Source organism: Eupeodes corollae, chromosome 3, assembly GCF_945859685.1.
Source record: "Eupeodes corollae chromosome 3, idEupCoro1.1, whole genome shotgun sequence".
Classification (NCBI taxonomy): Eukaryota; Metazoa; Arthropoda; class Insecta; order Diptera; family Syrphidae; genus Eupeodes; species Eupeodes corollae.
In genome coordinates this window covers 128,255,574-128,279,623 of record NC_079149.1, presented here as the reverse complement: position 1 = coordinate 128,279,623, position 24,050 = coordinate 128,255,574, and the positions used below count along the sequence as shown (strand labels likewise).

At 32.5% G+C, this 24,050-nt stretch overlaps 1 protein-coding gene across 2 annotated transcripts in view; it reads left to right on the top strand.

Annotated features, from left to right (window-relative positions):
- The window catches only part of LOC129948841 (protein phosphatase 1L), a 41,231-nt gene extending 17,506 nt beyond the window's left edge, over positions 1 to 23,725 (top strand). For both annotated transcript variants that reach the window (XM_056059940.1, XM_056059939.1), the window contains 5 exons: positions 17,560 to 17,889; positions 22,248 to 22,521; positions 22,605 to 22,748; positions 22,816 to 22,988; positions 23,052 to 23,725. In XM_056059940.1, coding sequence (XP_055915915.1) covers positions 17,560 to 17,889; positions 22,248 to 22,521; positions 22,605 to 22,748; positions 22,816 to 22,988; positions 23,052 to 23,334 — 1,204 coding nt within the window. In that variant the 3' untranslated portion in view covers positions 23,335 to 23,725. The remainder of the gene's footprint in view (positions 1 to 17,559; positions 17,890 to 22,247; positions 22,522 to 22,604; positions 22,749 to 22,815; positions 22,989 to 23,051) is intronic.
- Positions 23,726 to 24,050: the final 325 nt, after the last annotated feature.

The following is a 24,050-nucleotide window of genomic DNA, read 5'->3' as shown; positions in this document are numbered from 1 at the left end:
TAGTAATAGTAGGGATTAATGTTTAAAAAATTAGTGCGACATATTATTTTTGCTCACGGAAAATTAACTAAAAATTCAAGAAAAAAAAGAAGTTTTTGACATCCTTACAAAAATTCTATTTTATCTTTTAATCATAATACCTACATTCTTGTAGTTATTTTATTTTGATATTCTTATGAATTTATCATTGAACCTTCCAAGTACTGCCTTATATAAATATGCAACTTGTTTCATAGTAATTAGAAATCCATGCAAACAATTCACATGTTTCTTTGTAATAATTACCATAAATATTAGTTACATACCAGAAACAGAAATCAAGATTATTATCTACTAAATATAGTCGTCACAATTTTTATAAATATGAAACTTTGATAGGTGACATCCCAAAAGAATTCGAATAAAAATAAAAATTAACGCTCGGATGATCATCACTCGGTACGTCCGGACTACTATTGTATTGCGATACAAATTTAAAAACTTACCTAGAGGTACATTGTACCTCTGCCAAATACAATTTATACACCGAGCGCGAACGGTTCTCACCACATGTGAATTTTTATAGTCCAATTATTATATTTTTGCATAGGTAGGTTAGGTACTCGCCAAGTCGACACTAAAAGTTGTTGGATTGATAGAGAACAAACAGATTTGAAATACAAATATGACGTAACTCAGCCGAGAGTTGCATGCATGTGATCTTTGTGATGACGAGCTGGGGAAAAATTAATGTGATTTGTTAAAAGTTTTAAAATTAAAACAAAAACAAACAAAAATATAATAAATTCATTTTAATAATAGCACATGCTCGTATAACAATCTGGTCTGACCAGTCCCGGTGTGGTCGGCCCTTTCTGAATTCAAAGTGGATGCCAAGCAGTTAAGCAAATACAAGTGACAAAACTACCTGGTAGATGTACATTCCTACCTACGAATGAATTTTAGTGCATATTAGCATAGTTTACATACAATTGTGAACATTTATCATAACATTATATTTATTTTAGTCTAACATAAATATGTCACCTAATTTATTCGTTTTTGAAAAAATCTCATCATATTTTATTAAAAAAAAGTCTTTTAATTAATTAAAAATGCCAAAAACACTTATGAATTTAAAATAAATTAAAAATGAACTGAAAATGTTTGCGAAACTATTAACGATTTCAAAATGGTCCAAGTGATCGTGCTTCAAACTCATATTTACTTATTTTCGGAAATAGATTTGGTTTTTTCCTGGTATTTGTTTTATATTCAAAAACATAAAAACTTCAACAAACATTTTCTTGTATTGTTATGAAGTTTATTTAAGTACTCTTTTGTTTTATTTTAAATATGAAACAATTACGAATACATGAAATGGGTTCATGGTCTAGACAGGGTACATTTACGTATCGCCGTGTGTTATCTAGGTCTAGGTTTTTTGTTTTTAGTTTTAAAATTCTTAGTCGAAAGTGTTTATTCAATTCTCATATCTTTGTATATAATTATACGTCATCGTTGACTGGACTAGTTTTAATAATAATATATAATAATTATATCTTTGATAATCTAGAAAAATCAGTTGTTATGTTATTATCGCGATCTGAGTTCTGAGATATTATTTAATAAAATAACACTGTCATGACATCGTTTGTTCAGTATAAATTTGAAAATATTAAAACATAATTTAAAAAAGAAAACACACCCCAAAAATAGAACGCAGTTTATTGGACTGGAGATTGCAAAAATATTTTAATTTTTGGGTTGACTCGTGGTCATTAATTAAGAGTGTTAATTTGAATAATATCAATATTAAAAAAAAAACAAACAAAAATAAGATTCTTAAATATCTACTTTTCGGCAACATCGTTTTAACCGTTTTGAAGTTTTTAAACATACAGTCCGTAACATTTGAATAGCCTCACACATAATTTATTTTCCAATTAGATTTTTTTGGAACTTCTTTGATGTCTATATATCGAAATGTGTATTTAATGATAAGGTAATACTAAGCTCTTGAGATAAAAAAAATTCAAGTGATATTTAAAATCTGCCGGAATTTTGTGGGGTTGTTTTGTTTGCAGTCGCAAAAACGTATATATATTTTTTTGTCACATTAGAATAGCCTCACCATGTTTATTTTGGTTTTAATTTATTTTACGAGTATGTATTTAATAACATCATTTTAGTACTTGGTACAGCCACCCTTATTTTGAATAACGTCAAAAACGCAATCTTTTAGGGAATAATACAAAGATATTAGGAGATCTAAAGAAATGTGTGCCCAGGCCACTTAAATGCCTTTAATAAGCTCCGCTATATTTGCGTACTGCTTACCACCTTTATAAACTTTGCGTGTTAACCACTCCCACACATTTTCGATTATATTTAAATCTGGAGAGTAAGTTGGCCAGGATAATTGTTGAATATTTTGGTCTTACAACCATGTTTTAATTCCACCAACAGTGTGGATAGGTGCGTTGTCCTGATGGAATAGGTCCAAAAGTAGTGCTGTTACTAATATAGTCTAGTAGTATGCCGCCGTCATTTTACTGTTCACAAAATATAAGTCAATTGTGCCATAAAATGATACTGCACCCCATACCATTACTTCTCCCTCTCGGCTATGATTTCGATCTAAAAATAACTGTTCCTTTCTTAAATCATGGAAGTAATAGTTATATGGATCCAAGTTGAATTTTTTCTCATCTGAAAAAATCACTTTTCGCCAATCGTTTGAATGGTTGCTGCCGATGCATTCCATGCCATGTGAAGCCCTGCAAAATTGAGCCGCTGTAACTTACGCACATTGTTTAGTGGTAGTTTTTTCTTTAGTTTTAGGCGCTTCAAGTGTCCAGCACCTTTAATGACTCTACTTATGCTCATTCGGCTAACTTCTAATCCAACTTCGTGCCATATCTTATTCAGAGAGTAGGTAGAATTGGAAGCTAATCTTGTAATATTCCGCTTGTCTCGTCTCGAAAGTATGTAATTTAGAAGTACGTCCTTTGTATTTTTTCCATAAAATAACGGATCTTTTATTAGCTATAGATCGATTAGAAACCCCTTGCTCAATATAGGCCTCTATTTTGGCTGTTTCCGTTGCAGATAATGAATTTTGTCGATTTTTAGAAAAACAAATTAAATAGAAACAGAAGAAATAAACTATTTATAAATTCCCGATGGGTTTCCGATATTCACATTGGCAAATTTTCGCTTAAACTGTGTAATAAGTCAAATGAGGCTATTCTAATGTTAAAAAAAATGCACATTTAATTGGTTGCAAACAATATTAGCTCAAAAAAAACCGTTAACGTTAAGAGATTGGTTAAAAACTCTCTTAACATCAAGAATACTCTCTTATCTTTAGATCTAACATGTAAGTATTTCCTTATGTTCTCATCAAAAAGCATCAACAGTTAGCTGCAAAAAAAAAAACAAAAGGTGAGGCTATCCAAATGTTACGGACTGTATGAGTAAATAAATTAAGAACGTAATAATACACGCATTTTGTCTGAGTGCGAAGTTGTGATGTGAAAAAAAGATTTTACCATTTTCATGTCGATTTTATAATATTTTTTTATTTTTGCAACTATTTTTTGTATAAAAAAATATATATTCTTAGAAATATGAAAATAATTCTGCAACAACATTAATCGATAGTTTTGAATAAATATTTTGACTTTTATGTCTTCACACTGAAATTATTTTGAGCGGTTTAAGAGCGAAAACGTAGATTTTCTCACTTCGCAAATTCTTGATGAAAACACTGAGGATGGAGGAGGTGGAGGATTAACTGCACGGAAAAAGATGGAAATGTTTCTGACATACATTAGTGATCCAGGATTCCAAAGTGGTGTTGCCAACCACATGGGGGTTGAAAGAAGTACCGTCAGCAGAACATTTTCAAGTGTATTGGATAAAATAATGTCGAAGTCTGAAGATTGGATTAAATTTCCACGCACTATTGAAGATATGGATCAGGTTTGTCTCCTTGATGATAGCGGATATGGAATTGCTCCTTGGTTACTGACTCCTTTTGACGAACCAAGAAATGCTCGTGAGCGGAATTACAATTCGACCCATGCTCAGGAAAGAGTAATAATTGGACGAGTTTTTAGCCAGATGAAATTTCGTTTTCCCATACTCTCGAGCCAAGTTAGAATAGCAGTCAAAAATGTACCCTATTTAGTAATAAGTTGGGCAGTGCTTTACAATGTAGCAAAACTTTTGAATGATCATTGGAAAGTGGAAGACGACGACGTGGTCAGCAAAAACGATTAGAAATTAGTAATAATCTGCTGATGTTAATCCACATTTGTTTTTAATTTATTTTATTATTATTTTTATTTTTATTTTATTTTTTTAATAATATTTCAGGAAAGGAAACAGGATAAATTTATCTTAAGAACAAAAATTCTTTTAAGACATCGTCTTCTTTACCCACAACGCGTTGTTCAACGGACTCCGTTCGTCTATGTTGTGCAGCTCTTAGGTTCAACTCCGTTATCATCAGTTGTTCACGTTCAGCCTGAAGTCTTGTTAGCTTAATTTGTTCAAGTAATAATAAACGCTGCAGCTCACCAGTTTTCAACTTTGACGTCTCTTCAGTTTCAGCTGAGAGTTTCAATTTCTTATCTTTTTTCAACTTCCTCGCATAGCTCTAACGTATGCAGGTCACTGGAAATGAGAATCTATTCGCATTTTTCGTTGATTTCAAAGCTGCATTCGACACCATATATCGCAATGCCTGATCAGTGTGGAAAGGCCAATGCTTATCGGAATGGTTCCAAACGAAATCAGGAGCTAGACAGGGCAGTGCACTCAGTCCAAGCTTGTTTGCACTCTTCATTAATGATACATATAGTCTAAGCATTACCAACAGTAATCGAGTACGCAGGCGTTAACATTAAAGCTCTTCTTTTCGCTGACGACATTGTTCTGCTTGCTGAATATTGTAAAAGGTGGAACCTAGTGGTAAATTTAAATAAATCCAAAGTGATCGTTTTTAAGAATGGCTGTGGAAGATCGGGTGCAAGTGAGCAATGGTACTATAATGGTGAAAGAGTAGAGTAGGTGAAAGAATACAAATATCTAGGAGTCTGCTTTACTAAGAACTTGATTATGGAAAAACATCTCACTGGCAAACTTGGTAAGGCGAAAACAGCTATAAACGTAGCATGGAGGCAATGTTTTAATACAAGGAAAATACGGGTCTTCGAAGCTGTATCGAAATCAGTTATGTTTTATGCAGCGCAAGCTTGGGGAGGTCGGAAATATGAGCAAGTGGAAAAACTGCTCAGATTTTACATAAAACGGATTTTGCACCTTCCTTAGAGTACCCCAAACTACATGCAAACGGGTTTATCGCCTTTATTTATAAATACTCTCAAGCTGCAGGCCGATTTCATCCTCAAAGTTCTGGATATGCCAATTTATCGTCTCCCAAAGGAAGTAGTTCATCGAACAATCCAATCCCGAAGTGGATGGGTTAAAGACTGGATGGAATTAGCGGAGCAGGTGGATGTTGACCTAAACTACAGTAACCTTGCCTCTTGAAAGCCAACTTTATATCGCCTAATAGCTTGTCTGGATGAAGCCTCAAGAATACAATACACGGAGCAAGCCCAAAACTCACTGCACCATAGTTTACAGCAGACTAGACTACGATCTCAGGAAAAGAAAATACTTCCACGGCAAATATACCATCGACCAAATTTCGTGCAGGTTCCGGCTAAGAGGAGAAGTCCTTAATCTGAACTACATTCCTCATCGTGAGGACTTACCGATTTTATGTAACCTGTGCAACTTGAAGAAGCGCGAGGATGTTTTTCATTTGTTGGACGATGTGCGATATTTAGAGAAATAAGAAGACTTATCCTAGCGTCTCATCCCAGAATCGCTTTTATTTTTTAGAATCGCCCGATTTTAGAATTTTAAAATCATGTAATTTTAAATTTTCAAAAGCATAAAACAACGTTATTAACAGCACATGTTTTAATTAAATAAATTCTGAAATTTTAAATAGCAAAACGAATCTATGGAACAATATAAATTAAAGTAATTTGATTTTAAAATGGGGAAAACCGTGACAAAATAAAACACCAACTGGCAATATTTACTCAGCTGACTTGAAAAGAATTCAAAGTTCATGCTTTTTGTCCCTGCTGTAAGTCTTTTTGTTTTTGTTTAAAATAAAAATAAAATTCGATCCGTAATTCATTTTATTTTCAGGAATTTGACAAATTTCTTAAGAGTCCAGTGTATCTTCTTTGTGTGTTCTTACATTCTTTCGAACTTGTCATAAAATTGTAATTTTAAGTCACTGAACCTTATTTCTTCACGTTGAATTGTTTCCGAAGACTCACCTGAATTCTGATAATTTTTGAAAATTTGGAAACAAATCATCACTTTCACAAAAATGATATGAAACAAAATAAAAACTAAAATGTATGTGTTTGCCAAAGAAAAATATGATAAAACTCAAAACTTGTCATCTCAAGTTTTGGCCTTGACTGGATTTTTGAAAACAACATGTTTACCATTTATTGCATTTGATATCAACCTAAAACTCTTAAAATTCAAAACAACATTGTTTTCTTAAGATTTTTATTTACCTAGTTTATTTTTGAACAAACGATTATTTTTTGATATTTAATGCTTTATGAGATATTCAAAACAACAAAATCATATTTGCTTTGTTATTTAAAGTAACAAAAATTATAATCACCTTCAAGTCCAGATGTTTTAAAAATCCAACAGAAAGTATTAAAATGATCATTTGTAGTTTACTAATATCGAATTGTACATATATTCTATTGTTATGTACATAAAGATAAATTTAGACAAAATTTGTACCGAAAATTAGTTCGTCATCAAGATGGGGGCAGTGATCGTTGCCTCCAAAATGTAAAAATATAAAAAGTCACGCCTCTCTCTTTATAAAAGTCGTCTTATAAACCATCTGAAAAATATAGCGAACGAACGTACGAAAAATCAGGACAAATACACTCTGTGCTATTTTTAACCAAAACCGAATCTGCTGAATAAGAAAAATTGAATGGAACAACAATTTTAAAATCGTATCTTTTGTGTTTCAATAATATTATTTGTTTATTAGTTTGTAAATATATATTTTTTGGAATTACGTGTCTTGAACAGTTGTTGAAGATTTATTTTATGCTTTAATAGCTCAGGACAAGATTCACCCGAAATCATGAATACAATTTTTCGAAGAAATTTTTCCTCGATGTAGCAAAGCTATCAAAGTTTATTTCTTCCGTATAATATTTATTTTCACTGCAATAAACAAATGCGTTTATTTTATCTTCAATCAACAAACCCAAAATATAAATCAATCGCTAACAATTCTTATTTAATTAAAATGCCACAATGGCAACAATAGCATGTGAAGTTCTACGAGGAACATATTGTCAGAGTTCAAGGCGGGTTACTCAGCAGACAACCAAATCGAGTTGAAAAATAGAATTCTTATTTAATTTTTAAACTAACCCATTTGAACTTTTGAAAGTAGCTAGATTTTTTTCAAAAAATGTGATGCAGCGCATCATTCTCTGTCAGAATTAGAAGAGTTGTGTGTGCATTTGACACTTATTTTTAGATAAAGTTGCATCATTAAATGCATTAATTACTCAGAGACTGTTTTCAAAAGATATTTTCGTGTTTGAATCTTTGGGTGCATCTTTTTTCGAGATACATATCGTGACAAGCTGTGATGTGATGAGGGGTGAACGTGAGATGTTTGACCATGCTGAAAATAATGACGAAAACATTTGTATTCAATTTTTGGCAAACTATTCCGATTTGTTGTGTTGTTTTTATTTCTGATGGTTCGAAGAAAATTTCGTAATCAATTGTTACTTTGTCTTCTTCAGTTTATCTGCCATTTGGCTGTTTGTTGTTCTTTTTTTACACTCAAATATTTAATTTTATTGAATTTATTTATCTAAATTGAAAGAACAAAATCAGGGAGTTAGGGTTGAAGTAGTTCATAGTCGTGTAGTGGCGTCACTTTTTTTTTTGTGTTTCCCCATTTCTGATTTAAATTAAAGATAAAATAAATTTTTCCCGCCATGCTTGAATAGTGTAAATGCGGGTAGTGTGTAATTACTTTTTTTTTAAATTTTAATTTTACGGTCTAATTATTATTTATGATGATCCAATAAGATAAGAAGCATGGAGTCATTTTAAAAAATTATATTTTGATACCGTAAAAAAGGTTCAATTATTGTAATTAGAATATCCTCTTCCGTTTGACAAGTGTAAAAAATCACTACAATCTGTTTTTGATGTTTTTCAAAAGCATCTAGATAGATTTTCTTTTTGTGGATTGCATATATTAGCTCCATTAGTCCCGTAGTATCTTAGTTTAATAGAACTTAAATGGTTTTTGCATAACCTGTGCTAATGTAATAAAATAACGAGCTAATAACCAGGTTCAGACGACTTTTGGTAACTTTTTGATGGCAAGTAAACAGGCAAGTTTATAATGGCAGCGTCAAACGTTTGCCTTAGAAGACAATGGGCAGGTTCAGGACTTGAAAGTAAGGCAATTCTCTAGTATCTGATTGGCCAGCTGCCAAGTTAGTCAAAAAAAATCACCCTAACTATCGAGTGAAGTCAACTTATGTCAATATGACAATTAAATAAATAAATTAGGTGGCGCAACAGTCCGTAGAGAACCAGGGCCTAGTGACTTACAACTCTCAACCATTCCAATTTTTGACTGTTCCGATCACATCATACAAATTTTACTGATGAAAGCAACAGTAAAAAAATTGTTGTCTGATGCGCGAAAATCGATATTATGATCGAAAGAAAACAACATTTAATGACGTACATTTACTAATTGCTATAAACGCTCATTAGTAAAACAAATCAGAAAGTAATAGTATTTCGGTGGATTTTAAACAGGACATTTTTTTCAATGGCAGACATTTTGATGATCGCTATAAACGACCTGCCAAAAAATCTAATGATTGGTTTCAATAATGAAAACCAATAATAGCTATAATTGGCCCCTTAGGGAGAATTTTTTCTTGACTAACTTTCCAGTCAACTTTTCAATAAAGTTCCCTTAATTGAATTACAAGTTTTTGGCATTGGCAGCTGGCCAATCAGTTACTAGAAACTTGCCTTACTTTACAAGTCCCTTATGTCGTCTGAACCAGGAAAAACTTTACCTTCGTTGACACATAAAGCAATATTCACATGAGCACGACCAACGAACGAACGAACATTCATCGATTTTGACATTTCTTTCACATGAGAGTTTTTAATTCGTCGCGAATGAACCAAACCAAGAATGATTTTTTAGGCTATCCCGCCAATCTCGACCTACTGGTCGGAGAGACCGGGTGTGCGAAAAATGCGAATACATTTCTTCTCAGTTATTGTTTTTCGTTGAATTTGTGTGTTGTAATAAAAGAGCTTCTGTTGATTTAATATCATTGTTTTATTGTCAAGGAGCATATATTTAAAAAATCCGAAATATTAGTAACACATTTCGAAAAATCTTGAGTTGAAAAACCCGGTCCATGAGACCCGCGGCGTCACCATTGATGAAAGTCAAATTGGCGTTACCAATTGCGTTGCGGGTGTGAATAATGTGGTACGCGAATACAGTTTGACAGTTCGTAGTAGTAGTTGTAGTTCACATACATTTTTTTTCTCGACGAATAAATTTGTTTTCTTAAATTTATTAATATATGATATTGAAAAGTAAAAGTATGCATCATAAATCAAATAGAAACTATATTGCTATCGGTTTATTAAGAATTTGTGTGGAAATATGTCTTCAAACGTATATAAACTTACATTTTGTAATTTATTCGTCGTTCGTTGGTTGCGCTCATGTGAATACTGCTTAAAACTAACTAAAGGTTAGTTATACGTAAATTTATGTTATAATATATACCATTTAAAAAGTAAGCCAGAGTCAAAGCAACACCATAACCTGCAGATCGCATTTTTAGTAAAAGTTGAATTTATGTTTATTATTTAGTTATTTTATAAATAAGTATATTATTCCCTAAATATTTCATTAAAAAATGGTGTAATCACTTAACTGCATTAAGATATACGATAAACAACGCAAAAAGGACACATGTAGGCGCTTCATTAATATTCGTTTTTTTGTTTTCTTTGCTGAGTATGACATTTACTCCTATTAACAGTTTGTCTATTCAAAAGTGCCGTGAAACATACAAATAAATTGCTGATATTTTAGACATGAAGCCAAACACTCGATGATATTGTTCGGGGGTATAAAAGAGAAGGAAGGATCGAACTAAACAAGCAGATGGGGCAACCAAAAAATTTAACAACGAAAGAAGAACGGCTTATAGTAAGAAAAATTAAAGAAAATGCTTGTTTAAGTGCACCAAAAACTGTGAAAGAAGTGTTAATGGAACGCAAAATGATAGTATATGTCTAAACGACCGTACAGACAAATGGCTACAATGGTCTTGTTGCCCAAAAAAACCCTTTATCAATATGCGCAACAGGCAAATTCGGATCAAATTTGCAAGGGACCACAAAAATAAGGATGCAACTTGCTGACGAGAGTAAGTACAACCTCTTTGAACCGGATAGAAGAGTTATGGTGTGGCGCAAGCCAAATGAAGAGCTTAAAAGCAGGAACACAAGCCAACAGTGAAACATGGAGGCGGACACAATATGGTTTGGGGGTACATTTCGGCAAGAGGCATGGGAAATTTACCATTCATCGACGGTATATTGAATAAGGAATACTATTTGAGGATCCTAAAAGAAAATTTTAGGCAACGTAGTGAAAAAATGGGCATTTTAAGGAATTTCAAATTTTACCAGGACAATGACCCGAACCACAAGGCGCATATTGTAAGGGAATGGCTTCTGTATAGCTGTCCAAAAGTTATCCAAACATCCAATGGAATGTGGAATGAATTGGACCGTGGAGTTTGCGAAAACCCTGTCTCGTCATTAAGTGCACTAAAGCAACGGCCAAAAAAACCCTTTATCAATATGCGCAACAGGCAAATTCGGATCAAATTTGCAAGGGACCACAAAAATAAGGATGCAACTTGCTGACGAGAGTAAGTACAACCTCTTTGAACCGGATAGAAGAGTTATGGTGTGGCGCAAGCCAAATGAAGAGCTTAAAAGCAGGAACACAAGCCAACAGTGAAACATGGAGGCGGACACAATATGGTTTGGGGGTACATTTCGGCAAGAGGCATGGGAAATTTACCATTCATCGACGGTATATTGAATAAGGAATACTATTTGAGGATCCTAAAAGAAAATTTTAGGCAACGTAGTGAAAAAATGGGCATTTTAAGGAATTTCAAATTTTACCAGGACAATGACCCGAACCACAAGGCGCATATTGTAAGGGAATGGCTTCTGTATAGCTGTCCAAAAGTTATCCAAACATCCAATGGAATGTGGAATGAATTGGACCGTGGAGTTTGCGAAAACCCTGTCTCGTCATTAAGTGCACTAAAGCAACGGCTTCATGGAGAATGGAACAAAAATAAAAAATATCCCCAAGTGACTGGACGGAGTTTTATCCAATCAAAGGTATCCAGCAAAATATAAAAATTAAAAAGTTAAAAAATATGTAAAAAAACGAATATTAATGAAGTATTATTTTTTTGAGTTGTCGTATTCTTTATATATTTTATATATATATTTTAATTTGCTATTTTAATAAAAAAAAATTACATCCATTTATACATATATATTGAAATTATTAAATACAAAATATTTTAAAGAAAAATTGGTTGTTAACTTTTTTAAAGTCTAAAGTGAAAAGCAAAGTGTTTTTATGGTAAGACACAAAAAAACTCACTGTACCTTAAAGTACTTCAATTTTTTTTAAAACCAAAACATATCTAATGAAGTTTGAAATTGTTCAAAAACTGAAATAAAAACGTTTTGCAAATTTAAATTTATTTTTGCCAGATTGCTCATTTTTGTGTCTAAAGCGCATTCAAATTATACGTACTGCGCCATGCCCATGCTCCAATCCAACCTCAATCCACAATTATTCCACATATAATAATATATACGGTCTCAATTTAAAATGCTCAGAATTGTTTACTTTGTTTATAAAAAAACATCAGTCATAATAATGATGATGGTGTTTACATTAAACAAATTGAAGATCTCCCATAAAAATGAAAATAAACAGACCGCCGGCGTCGGTAATTCAAAGTCACTGACCTACTGTAATGAGTGTGACTGCAATGTGATTGATATTCAAATGCATTTCCATATTTTTCATTTCAAAGTTTATTTTTTTATATATAAATCATTATTATATCAAATGTAACAAGCTTTCTTAATTGCATGCAACTATAAACAACAAATAAACTCATGATTATCTCTCAATTAATACTTACAAATGATGGACAAAATTACATATTTAATTGACTTAAACTCAATAATTACAAAATAAGTTAACATAAATAAGCAATTAATGAGTTGTACCTCCATAGTAAAAGTATTTCTTAATAAAGGGATTTACGTTGACTAAAATAAAAAGAAATTAACTCGGAGAAAAAGTTTTTAAAACTTTAATTGCAATGCACTCGAAGGCGAATCTAGGGACGAGCATAACCTCAATCCGATGTCGAACTTTGCTAATGAATGAATATGAATCTTTCTTTTTATCTTTCCCCAAATTGACGTCCATGACCAGTTGTTTGTTTTTATTTTTGTATTTTCCAAGGGAATTTATATATTTTATCTTTTTTTCCCCCAAATTGGAATCAAGTAAATATAAGTAGATATAAATTTATCTTTTTGATGTGGTTTGTTGTTCTGCTGTAACTGGCTGTCGAATGGCAATGATGGCGCTGCAGTCGACAGAAATGGGATGATGTAGACATGGGGTTGCATTTTATTTTTACGTCTTTCATTTCGAATCGAAGACCTTGTAATAATGTGAAAGTTGAATCCAAAATTAAGATTTCACATTTAAATTGCAATTTATTTGGGTGTATAAATTAATTTACCTACTTTAGTTGAAATTGTAAATTAAAAACAAAATACTTTCTTTTACATCTACAGCTATGGTCAAAATAATAGAAATACTTTTATAAGTTTCAGTATAAATATTAATAATTTTATATATAATATTTAAAATTTTATTAGTACACAACAGAGTTGAATAAATATGATTAGATTACAAACAAATTCAATTACTTTAACTTTTTCAATTAATTATAAAGTAGTTAAAGAATTTCAACTGCGTCAATTACTTGCAATTTAATTACATATGTGGTTGAAAACAAAAGTAATTACAAAAGGCAGAAGTGATTAATTTTGTCCCGTATTCATTAGCCTAAAATGTAATTAAATATTATTTTCGTGAAACTACAAAATATTTGTATGATGTACTTTTTTAAATTAATAAAGAAATCATTTATATACCTTGACTGTAATTTTAAAGTTTTTTCCCTCAAGAACTTAATTAAACCTATTACAATTTTGAACTGTAAGTAAGTCACGTTACAGTGTAGTCGATTTGTTGCGTTTTTTTTATTTTCATCAACTTTTGGGGTTCAGTATTTAGTTGTTATGGAGTGCTGATTACAATTTTCAGAGGAGGTGTGGTAGGGCTGGATAATGCTCTTCAGTAAACCGGGTCCTACAACGTAAACTTCAGCTTCACAGACTAGAGGGGAACTCGAAAGATAAGGCCAGTCAAACTCCAGGTTGGGTGGGTACGGCCATGCTGCAACCCGAGGTGTGTCAGGTCCGGCGTGAATGTCGTGTTATCTGGTGATAGTGTGTCAGGTCGAGCGTGAATGTAATGTTGTCTGGTGATAGTGTGCCCGGTGATGGTGTGTCGGTCGTAGTGCGTCGATAGTTTTGTGTCTGGTGGCGGTGTGTAGGTTGTCCTGTGTTTGTTGGTCTTTACGTGTAGTACTAGTTTGGAAGTCCTGTTTTGGTTGTAGTTTGCAAGTCGGTATAAGTTATTGTTCTTTTAGAGTTATGTGGTATTGTAATGCTTTGGGATCGTTTAAGTTTTTTTTTAGTAATGGCATGAAATTTAAGTTTTGGAAAGAGGTAAGGTCCATCTACGTAGGTAAGATCCCCCCTCATCCGGCGAGCTTAGCCGAGCATCGCGAGCATGCCATCGCCTTCGTAGTGGACATTCTATCCCAACTCCCATACTCCCTTATCACATCCTAGTTCTGGCCTACCCTTATGGGGTGGTCATTGAATCCTCCTAACCTATCCTCTATCCTAAATCCCTTCCTTATTAACTGCCCTATTGCTTCTCATTTCAAATCGATTTTTTATTCAATTACAATTAGAAATGATTGAAATGTTTATTTATAAAGAAAAAAAGGAGGGCTTAAAATGGAAGCGTCGTCGGTGTAGGATTTTTATTGGGCAGGTTCAAACAACATAAGAGACTTTATTTGTAGCTCGTACTTTCTGCTGCTCGTACTTTCTTTGAACGTACATTTTTACGAAGACAACTAGTTACTCGTAGTTGATAAAGTGTCACAAACTTCAAATTTGGAACTTTACTTCACTGACCTCTTCTTTTAGTTTGTCTTGATAAAACTACTAAAAAGATAGTAGTCTACAAAAAAACTTATAAGCCCAGCTTCAAGTCCATCTCCACTTGTATTTTATATTTTAAAATCATTTTACTTATTCCTTTACCAATTTAACAATTAACTCCTTTACATGTTCTATGTAAAATAGAATTAGATAGAAAATAAATTAATCACAGAGTAATAAAGTTAAGCTTTCAGTTGAATGAAAAACATGATCAACTGTCCTTTTGACATAAGTTGAATTGACTTTCCATTAAAGTTGCCTAAATAGCAAGGTAACTTTTTTGGAGCTGGCCAAGAACCTTGCCTTACTTTTAAGTCCCTTATGTCGTGTAAACCTGGCCATTTGGAAGTTTGTGTAGTACGTCTAAGGAACGAATATGTGCAGTTCCCAGTAAAACCGAAGTTTGACTCAATGACTGCGTTCAATCTCAGACAGATAGGGTATCCAGATACCTTTTTGTTAGTGTTTTACGTGTAAAACAACAGCTGTTCAAAAAAAGCTGAGATGTCAAAAAAGGAATTCAAAGTTGTCCAAGAATTTCTGGGATATGTAGGTATCTCACAGAACAGCTTAATCAACACATGGTTGAATTTCCAGAAATTAAATTTCAGCTCTTTGTATTTGTTAGTAAACAAAAAGACACAAAATGTTAGTTGAAGTTGCAACTTCTGCTCATTCGGAATTTCTTCCAAATTATATCTAGGTATTTCACTACGAAGCTCAAATGTTTCTCTGCTTTTTGTGAACAGCTGAAAGTTGTTTTTATTGTTTGACAGCTATCTCAATACAGCTATTCAACTCGTTCAATGAGGTATCTAAAAATCCACCTATCCAATATACCCTATGCAACACGAGGTTGAACTCAGCCAATGGTAAACTGGTGATCTTTCCCAAAAAAGCGCAAATATTACTGTTAAACTGTTTAGGGAGACAAATCCAGCTGTCCAATAATAGTACGAAGTTCGAGTGGGAAATGTCAATAAATGTTAAATAAGTTTCTGGAGGGCCAGTCCAGAGATGTGAGTTATTTTTAAGTTTTGGACGTATATAGGATTTGTAAGTTGTAGCTAGATCAGAAGAAGGAAAAAATTGCTTCAAATCGTTTCACAAGAGGTAATTGTTGATACACATACCGAGAATATCGAGAAAATACGTTTTATTGATCAATGTGTCACTTATAGAAATTTGCAAAGGGGATATATCTAGCTTCAACGATACAAGACAGCATTAAGTTCCCGAAGCATTCCAACCGGTTTCTTATTCCAATTTGTATAATGCTGTGAAGGCCGGAATTAAATGACCTTATCATATTTTGTAGTTCCTTCTTGAAACGAATATAAAAACCTAAGAGTACTATCATCAGCGAAAATACATATTTAATTTGAAAGTTGTGGGGAGCGGACCAGTTAAAAAATGGGGAAGAGAATGGAGGACAAGGGGCACACCAGCTATTGTAGTTAAGCTGATATTTTTGAGGATTTAATATACGGGAATATTTTTGAAAATTTTTTTTAGGTAAGGGCTGCGTCAACAGACAATGTACCACAATATGTTTTAGATCAAGGCGGGTGTTGCAAGTGGAGCAGGTTAGAGGGTCGTTTTTGTTGAGGAGGACTTAATTCAAAACACATTGTATTGAGCTTTCGAAAGAAAGTTTTCTAATCCAACGATTTAAGAATTCGATAATTACGAAATCACGCTTTTTGAAGCCAAATACAAGAATTTAATAAATTTCTTCGTAATATCAAGTTCAAAAATCTTACTTTACGGTGAGATGGACCTTGAGCTGATAATTAATCAGCGTTTCCACTACATTGGAAAGTTTATAATTTCAATAACTAGGCTTTGATTTCAAAGGAATAACATTTATTTCTTTCTCAATAAGAACTATTTCGTTGAGTACAAGATGCAATTGTAATTGAAATGTGCTAAGAAAAATTGTGAAAAAATCGAAAAATTGTAATACCTGAATGACTAATTGTAAAATAAAATTAATTTTATTACAATTAAAATAAAGGTCTTTCAACTAAGTATCAAATATAGTCTATCAACAAATAGAATTGATTGCCATTTTTGTCAAACTGTATTGTTCCCTTTTTTTTAAATGTGCATCCAATAGACCCGAAATTTATTGACAACCAATATTACTTTTTAAAATTTACAACAAAATATTCACCATTAAATTTAAAAAAATTGATCAAATTAAAAATTTGTTACCTTATGAAAGTGCTAAAGAAATAATTTCCGAAAATTAAGTGTTGTTCCTATTATTTTGGCCATAGCTGTATGTATATTAATCCTCTTGTTTACTATGTCACTGGGTGGATCAATTGTTCAATTTGTGTCTTTCGGGTCGAATTAGCATTTATGTTTATTTTTAATTGCTTATTTGTTCCATTCAGTATTTTTATTTGGTGTTAATCATACCACCTCCAACCCTGCCCCTTTACATTGACATCATACTGTAGGAGTATTTAATGTATTGTTTAATTCCACTTAAGTAAACAAATTGGTTTAAATAAATTGAGAAATGACTAAGTTTAATAACGCAATGTGATTAAAAATTGAAAGTAAGATACAAAGTAACCACTTTTTCTTCCGTTGTCTAATTTCAATTGCACCTCTCGGAAATGAACGAGTATCTCGCAATCGACTGAAGTAAATTTAACTCTAATCAAATGACATAACCAAATTAAATGATATTTTTATCTTATCTTAATCAAATTGAGTCAATTAAGGAGTTACTAACATTTTTTATTTTAAAATCAATGAAGATTCCAATATATTTTAGTGTATTTCATATTTATTATCAAGCTTAATTGAAGTATGTGTCTGATAGTCTTATCGACCAAAGTTGCTTCATGTTATCACAAGAAAACAATCTCGGCCAAAGGTCATGTTGTAAACCTGAGATTTTTTATATTTACAACCAATATCTTCAATTTACAATAAAAGTATTAAATAGTAATGTTAGTATTTTTTTCTTTTCAGATTTATCATTGAGGAAAATGTAAACAACGATACGGGAATATCATTTTTCGCAGTCTTTGATGGTCATGGTGGTGAATTTGCTGCTGATTTTGCTAAAGATATTTTAGTGAAGAATATTTATCATAAAATCACTGAAACAGCTGCACTTTTAAAAGGTGGTGGCGCAGGATCTGTGGGAGATCAACTTACAGTAAATAATGGCAACAATACAAGTGACTATGAAAATAGCCCTTATTTGAAAAGAAAGTCAAGTCGAAAGGATGAAAATAATAAAGAAAACGACACATCAGCTTCGGTACGTCGAAGAGATAGTCTGAGGAAATCACTAAGGTAATTTTAGAAAGAAAAGACCTAATATTTAAAATATGCATTTTGGATATTAGGTCTTCCCTTTGAATAAACATCTATTGGCAATATAATAGACACAGGGTGTATTCATAAACGTCAGCCTAACTAAGAACTGCGTTATCTGCATTCATAGTCAGATTTTCGATCGAACTAACCTAGTCAACCTGCAGTACCTACAGTTCATAAACGTCAGACTGTCGTCAGCATCATAGGGCATATTGTGCAGCTGAATTTGTTTGGCTGCAGAAAGAGCGGGAATTATAAAAATACTTTTTACAAGAAGGATGAAGTGACACTGACTCGTAAAGAATGAAAGTAATGGCAAACATTTTGTTAATTTTTTTATGATAATAATTTAAATTCTTGTTTATATCATCAAAAATCAAGTTCAACAAAATTTGTTTGGCAGCCATTTTTCTCTGACGTTTATTAACTCTGTTTACATACAAATCGGACTAAGTCAGACCTTGTTGGCTGCGTTCAATCTCAGACAGATAGGGTAGACGTGTAAAATAACATCTGATCAAAAACAGCTGAGATATCAAAAAAGGAATCCAAAGGTATCCAATAATTTCTGGGGTATGTAGGAATATGACAGAACATCAACACATGGTTGAATTTCAAGAAACTTGAAAATTGATTTCAGATTTTTGACACAAAATTTTAGTTGAAGTTGCAACTTCTGCTCATTCGGAAATGAGATTGAAATTCTTCCAAACTATATCTAGATATTGTCACTTCATAATAGTCCTCATAGTCCGACGAATCAGTTGAATTATCCATTAAATGTTTTATCTTGGAACAATTTTGAAGCTTAAATGTTTCTCTACTTTTTGTGAACAGCTGAAAGTTGTTTTTATTTTTTGATAGCTGTCTCAATACAGCTATCCAACTCGTTCAACAAGGTATCTAAAAATCCACATATCCAAGATACCCTATCCAACACGAGATTGAATGCAGCCATTGTTTACTGCAGACATTCTTACCGCGTTTACAAGGAGAATTGAATCCGAATTGAATCAGGATTTAGCTCCATTTAAATGGAGTATTTTTGGTTCTAAGCTGAATTTAATTTGGCGCTCGTCTTTGTGTTGAGAGCGTTGTTATAAAATTTGAAAGTTATTCACGTAGCAGTACGCACACAAATACAACCCAAATGTCATTTCGATTCCATTTGAATTCGATTCCTCGATTCAGTGCCACCATATACCTGGATCGAAATCTCGATTCGATTCATTAACATCTTTAGACCTAAAAAAGAACATACTTGAGAAAAACAGATTTTCTTCAAAAACTAATTACGTTGTCATGAGATCTTATGAGAATTTTCACAAAAGGTACACCAAAACTAAAGTTTAAACGAATTTCGAGCTTACTATCGTTCTTTCCGAGGTGAAGCCACTATCTACCAAACTATTCAATGTGCACTGAGTTCATAGCGGCGAACAATTGACTGCTCAAAATATAAACTTGAACAAATTTACACAAAAGACTTGTTTGCTAAAAAAAATGAAATTTATCACCAACGTAAAGTCGCGAGAGATGTCGATAAGGTAGTGTGAAGTAGTGCAAGGCGGGATTCAGACTTTTAGTCAAGAAGCTGGGATCACACACTTACCATAAGAACGGATATTTGTTCATAAACGCTTCCAAATTTATTTTAATGCCATGCCAATGTTACCGAAAAAAATTTTATTTTTATTGAACTAAACAAAAACCATATCTCTCTTAAGATTATATTGCATTTAGGAGTTTTAAAAGTTAAGCAATTACAGTTTAAATTTTCCGAAACACAAATTTCGTGTGGAAACTGTTACCTAATCATGGTGGAAATGAAAATATTTGAGAGATCCAATGATTTTAAAATAACATTTAAAATTTAAAACAGCTCTTAAATTTAAATGTCAGAAAATTTACTTCAAAATCAATTTTTGTTGTGGGCTTTTGAAGAGGCTACAATTAATGCTTGTATTCTTTAATTTGTTTACGTAAAAATTGCGATATTTAAGTGACTTACGAGTATCTGCTGTCTTTGGAGGGTCCAAAAACTGTGGTCGCAATCACAAAGCTAGTGGCGAAGTAGTCAAGAGATTCTGATTGGCTAAATCTACTACATCGGCTACAAAGTTATGGCTGAATCACAAACGCTTCAGCTTCGGCTTCGTCTACGTGCCCTTCGGTGGGCCTGCTTCAAGGTTGCTTTGAATGACATTTTGATTATTTCATCCCTGCAAAGATCAAATATTTTGTTTGTTGACATTTTGTTTATAGCTGTTGAGCTGTCAAAGCAAATGTTCAGATAATTGAACTAGAGCTTCCGTTTGGAGTCACATTACGTTCTTTTCCTTACGATTGTCAAACGAAACGTGAGGTCGAAGCTTCATTGTGATAGAATGCATTGAATTCCTTTAGCTGAACTTTTAAACGTCAGGCGAAGCCGAAGCTGAAGCGTGTTTGTGATTCAGCCATTAGTCCAAACTGGTTTTATAGTTTCACAATCAGCTGTTCGGCAAGGACACAAGAATTCAAATTGAAATTAATCTTTCGGTATTTAAATACAAGTATAAATCAATTATATTATATCATCTATTTGGTTTTATTGCATTTATAAAAAACAAATGTTCCTATTTTGTATATTTGTATTTGTCATTAAAATGACAGTTCCGGATTGACTAGCTTTGTAGTGCAATTTTGCATTCACAAAGCTAGTTGAATTTTGACTACGTAGTCACTAGCTTTGTGAGTGCGCCCAATGTTCTTTACAAGGAGCACGGTTCCGGACGACGACATACATGACAGCTCAAAACTTTTGTTCAAAAAGACAAATATTCCCTAAACGAAGACGTACAAAATAACAATATTTAGAAAATGCCAAAGTTATGAAAAGTTCATTTTATTGCCTTTTAAATTTTGTATACAAATATCCTACAAACATCCTTAATTGAAAAATCTCTTTCTTTAAAAACATGCTAAAAGATTAGTTTTTGGAAACATCCTACAGTCATTACTTTTTTGGTTCTATGAAGTATCCGAAAAAAAAATTTACAGACCCGTTCTTTTACAATTTAACCTGAACAAAATTTGTATTCTTTCCACCAGAGGGAAAGGATTGGTCTTAAATTCTTTAAACTTCTTTGGAAGGTTAATGCTAATACCTAATTGGTTAGTATTTTAAAACGAAAGAATTCAAGTTCCTAATTTCATTTCAGAAACACCCTATATTCTAAGTTAAACCAAAAAAGTCTTTTCGTACATCCTCATTTTTGAGTCACCATTTCCTCTCAGACAATACACTATGACTATGTTGTTTTTCCAGTCATAACAAACAACAAACCTCTTTTCTTAGTCATTTTGTTATTATAGTTTCTATATGTATACATATTCTATAATGTACAGCCACTTGCACATCTTACCCCTTGTTGACCTTCAAAAAGAGGATGAGGCAAAAATATTTTTCAAAAATTTGTTCAACAACGAGGTGAATGGCTATAAATACATTGTTGAGGATATTCAAAAGCCACCATCATCATCACATCGGTTTGTTGTCCTTATGCATCGTTTGATTTCAGTTTTGATGTCTTTTTTACTGATGGTTAAAGCTTCTTCCATGTCACCTGCTTCCTCCCCATATCACAATACCAATCGATATTCGTTTGCCTGAATGGTAGAATTTAAAAAAAAAATAAAAAATACTCACTTCACTCTTTTTGGCCACAATCCAAGTTTGAAATGAAAATTTAATTGCCCCTCTGCTGCTGCTGCTGGGATTTGGTAGTTGAAAGTGAATGTTGGTATGAAGTGTTATTGTTTTAATTTTCTCTATTTTTTTTCCATTGCAACTTGAAAATATGCGGCAAGTTGAGTTATTAGTTTTAAAAACAAACAAAAATAAATACGGATACGCCATTGTATGCACTTGACATGCTCTAAATATTAAACTTACGTTCATACATAGTATACATCGCCTAATGCGACGTACGTACAATTAAAATATTTTTAATTGAAAACACTGAAACGTGTTTTTAAAAATCTTAAAATAATCAATGTTCAATTTCTTTGAAAATACAAAGGACATTAAAAACAAATAATTGGTTTTGTATTGATTGAAAAATCAAAGGCTGTCCGTGATATGTATATTGTCTAAAAACACAATTGAATTGGTTCCTCATTCCATTTTGGCAGACGAAATTGATCGTTTTCAAGTACCTACCTGAATTCTATGAGCATTTTCAAGTGAGAATGATTATTTTGTTTACATCTTGAATCTTTGAATACACTCGATTGAACTTTGGCCCTACATAGATTTTCAAATTTAACGTATTCTTTTCTATCATCCACAGTACCACAGATGACTGCTCGTCGCCAAAGCAAAATAACACCCAACCAACAGATGTATTTACATCGAAACTAAACTCCTTGATTCGTCCATTGGGAGGCAAAGACAACCTCTTTAACATCAGCAATAATTCGAACAATTCTGGAAGCAAACCAGCTCCGCCAACCAGTTTCGATGCAAAGTGTTACATTGAAAATGGTAAAATCAATTTCGGTAAAATGATCACCGACGAGGTACTCGCGGCTGATTACAAACTTGTAGAAGCAGCTAAGAAATCGGTAAGACTAGTTTTTTTTTAAAAAAAGATTGTTCGTTCCACAAAAGCTTTAAACTTTTATCTCTTTTTCTTCTTTAAATAAAGACAAATATCGCTGGAACAACAGCACTGATTGCCATAATCCAGGGCACCAGACTGATTGTTGCAAATGTGGGCGATTCCCGAGGTGTGATGTGTGATTCACGAGGTGTGGCGATACCACTGTCTTTCGATCATAAACCGCAACAGGTATGAAATATGATTAAACAATCTTGTTCTTAAGTCATTGATTGATTTTTGCTTAAATTGTGTCTAGGTTCGAGAAAGGAAACGAATACACGATGCTGGTGGATTTATTGCATTCAGAGGTGTGTGGCGAGTTGCTGGTATTTTAGCCACATCACGAGCGTTGGGTGATTATCCGTTAAAAGACAAAAATCTAGTCATAGCAAATCCAGATATACTAACATTCGAATTAAACGATCATAAGTAAGTTCACACATCCCAGACAATTCTTCTTTAAATAATTGATTCAATTTCTTTTTGTTTTAGACCAATATTTTTAATTCTTGCCTCAGATGGCCTTTGGGATACATTCTCGAATGAAGAGGCTGTCGCTTATATAAAAGAGCATATCCACGAATCCGATTATGGAGCAAAGAGTCTAGCCATGCAGTCATATTATCGTGGCTCAGTAGATAATATAACAGTCCTAGTTATTCTATTTAGGAATGGCGTTTATAAAATAGGAAGTAATGCGGGGTCGCCTGTAATCTCATCACCAACAAATTCAGGATCGTCATCGTTAAATAAAAATACACCAAGCTCAAAATAATTAACATAGGATTGTTAAATTATTTATTCATATTTAACAAACAAACAAAAAAATAACACATCCATCTTTTAAAATTTGTATTTGTTTTGTTTTTTTTTATTTTATTTTAAATTATTATTATTTTTGTTATGTTATAACTATTTAAGGACTAAATTATTATTATTATTATATAAAAAACAAACAAAAAAACAAAAGCGAATTATAAACAAAAGCATGCAGCGAGATACGAAACAATATTCAGGCTTAGGATGCATAAAGTAAATGTTTAAGTATATAAATAAAACAAACAGAAAAGAATTGATATGGAAACAAATGAGTGTTTTCTTATTTTTAATAAATTTTTGCATTAATTAAATAAATAAATAATTACACTATAAATTATTAAATCGAATTGGAATTTTGAAGTTTTGGAATAATATAATAAAAGATTGTATTTAAAAGGTGGCTAGATTCGTCTGAAGATTCTTATAAAATGCTTCTTTTTCTAAATCACGCACTCCCAGCAAAAGTTATCAAACTTTATTTATTAAAATTTAATTTCATGAATTGAGTTCTTAATCGAAGCTCGAAATCGAAAAGAGGAGCTTAATTCCTTAGATGAGTAGAATACAAAAATAAAGTGGACGTAATATTATTTTCAGGCAACAAAAGGTCTGGGGGTTGAATTAATTTTTGTATTGAAATGTAATTAATTTTGTGTTAGGAATTAGCTATAA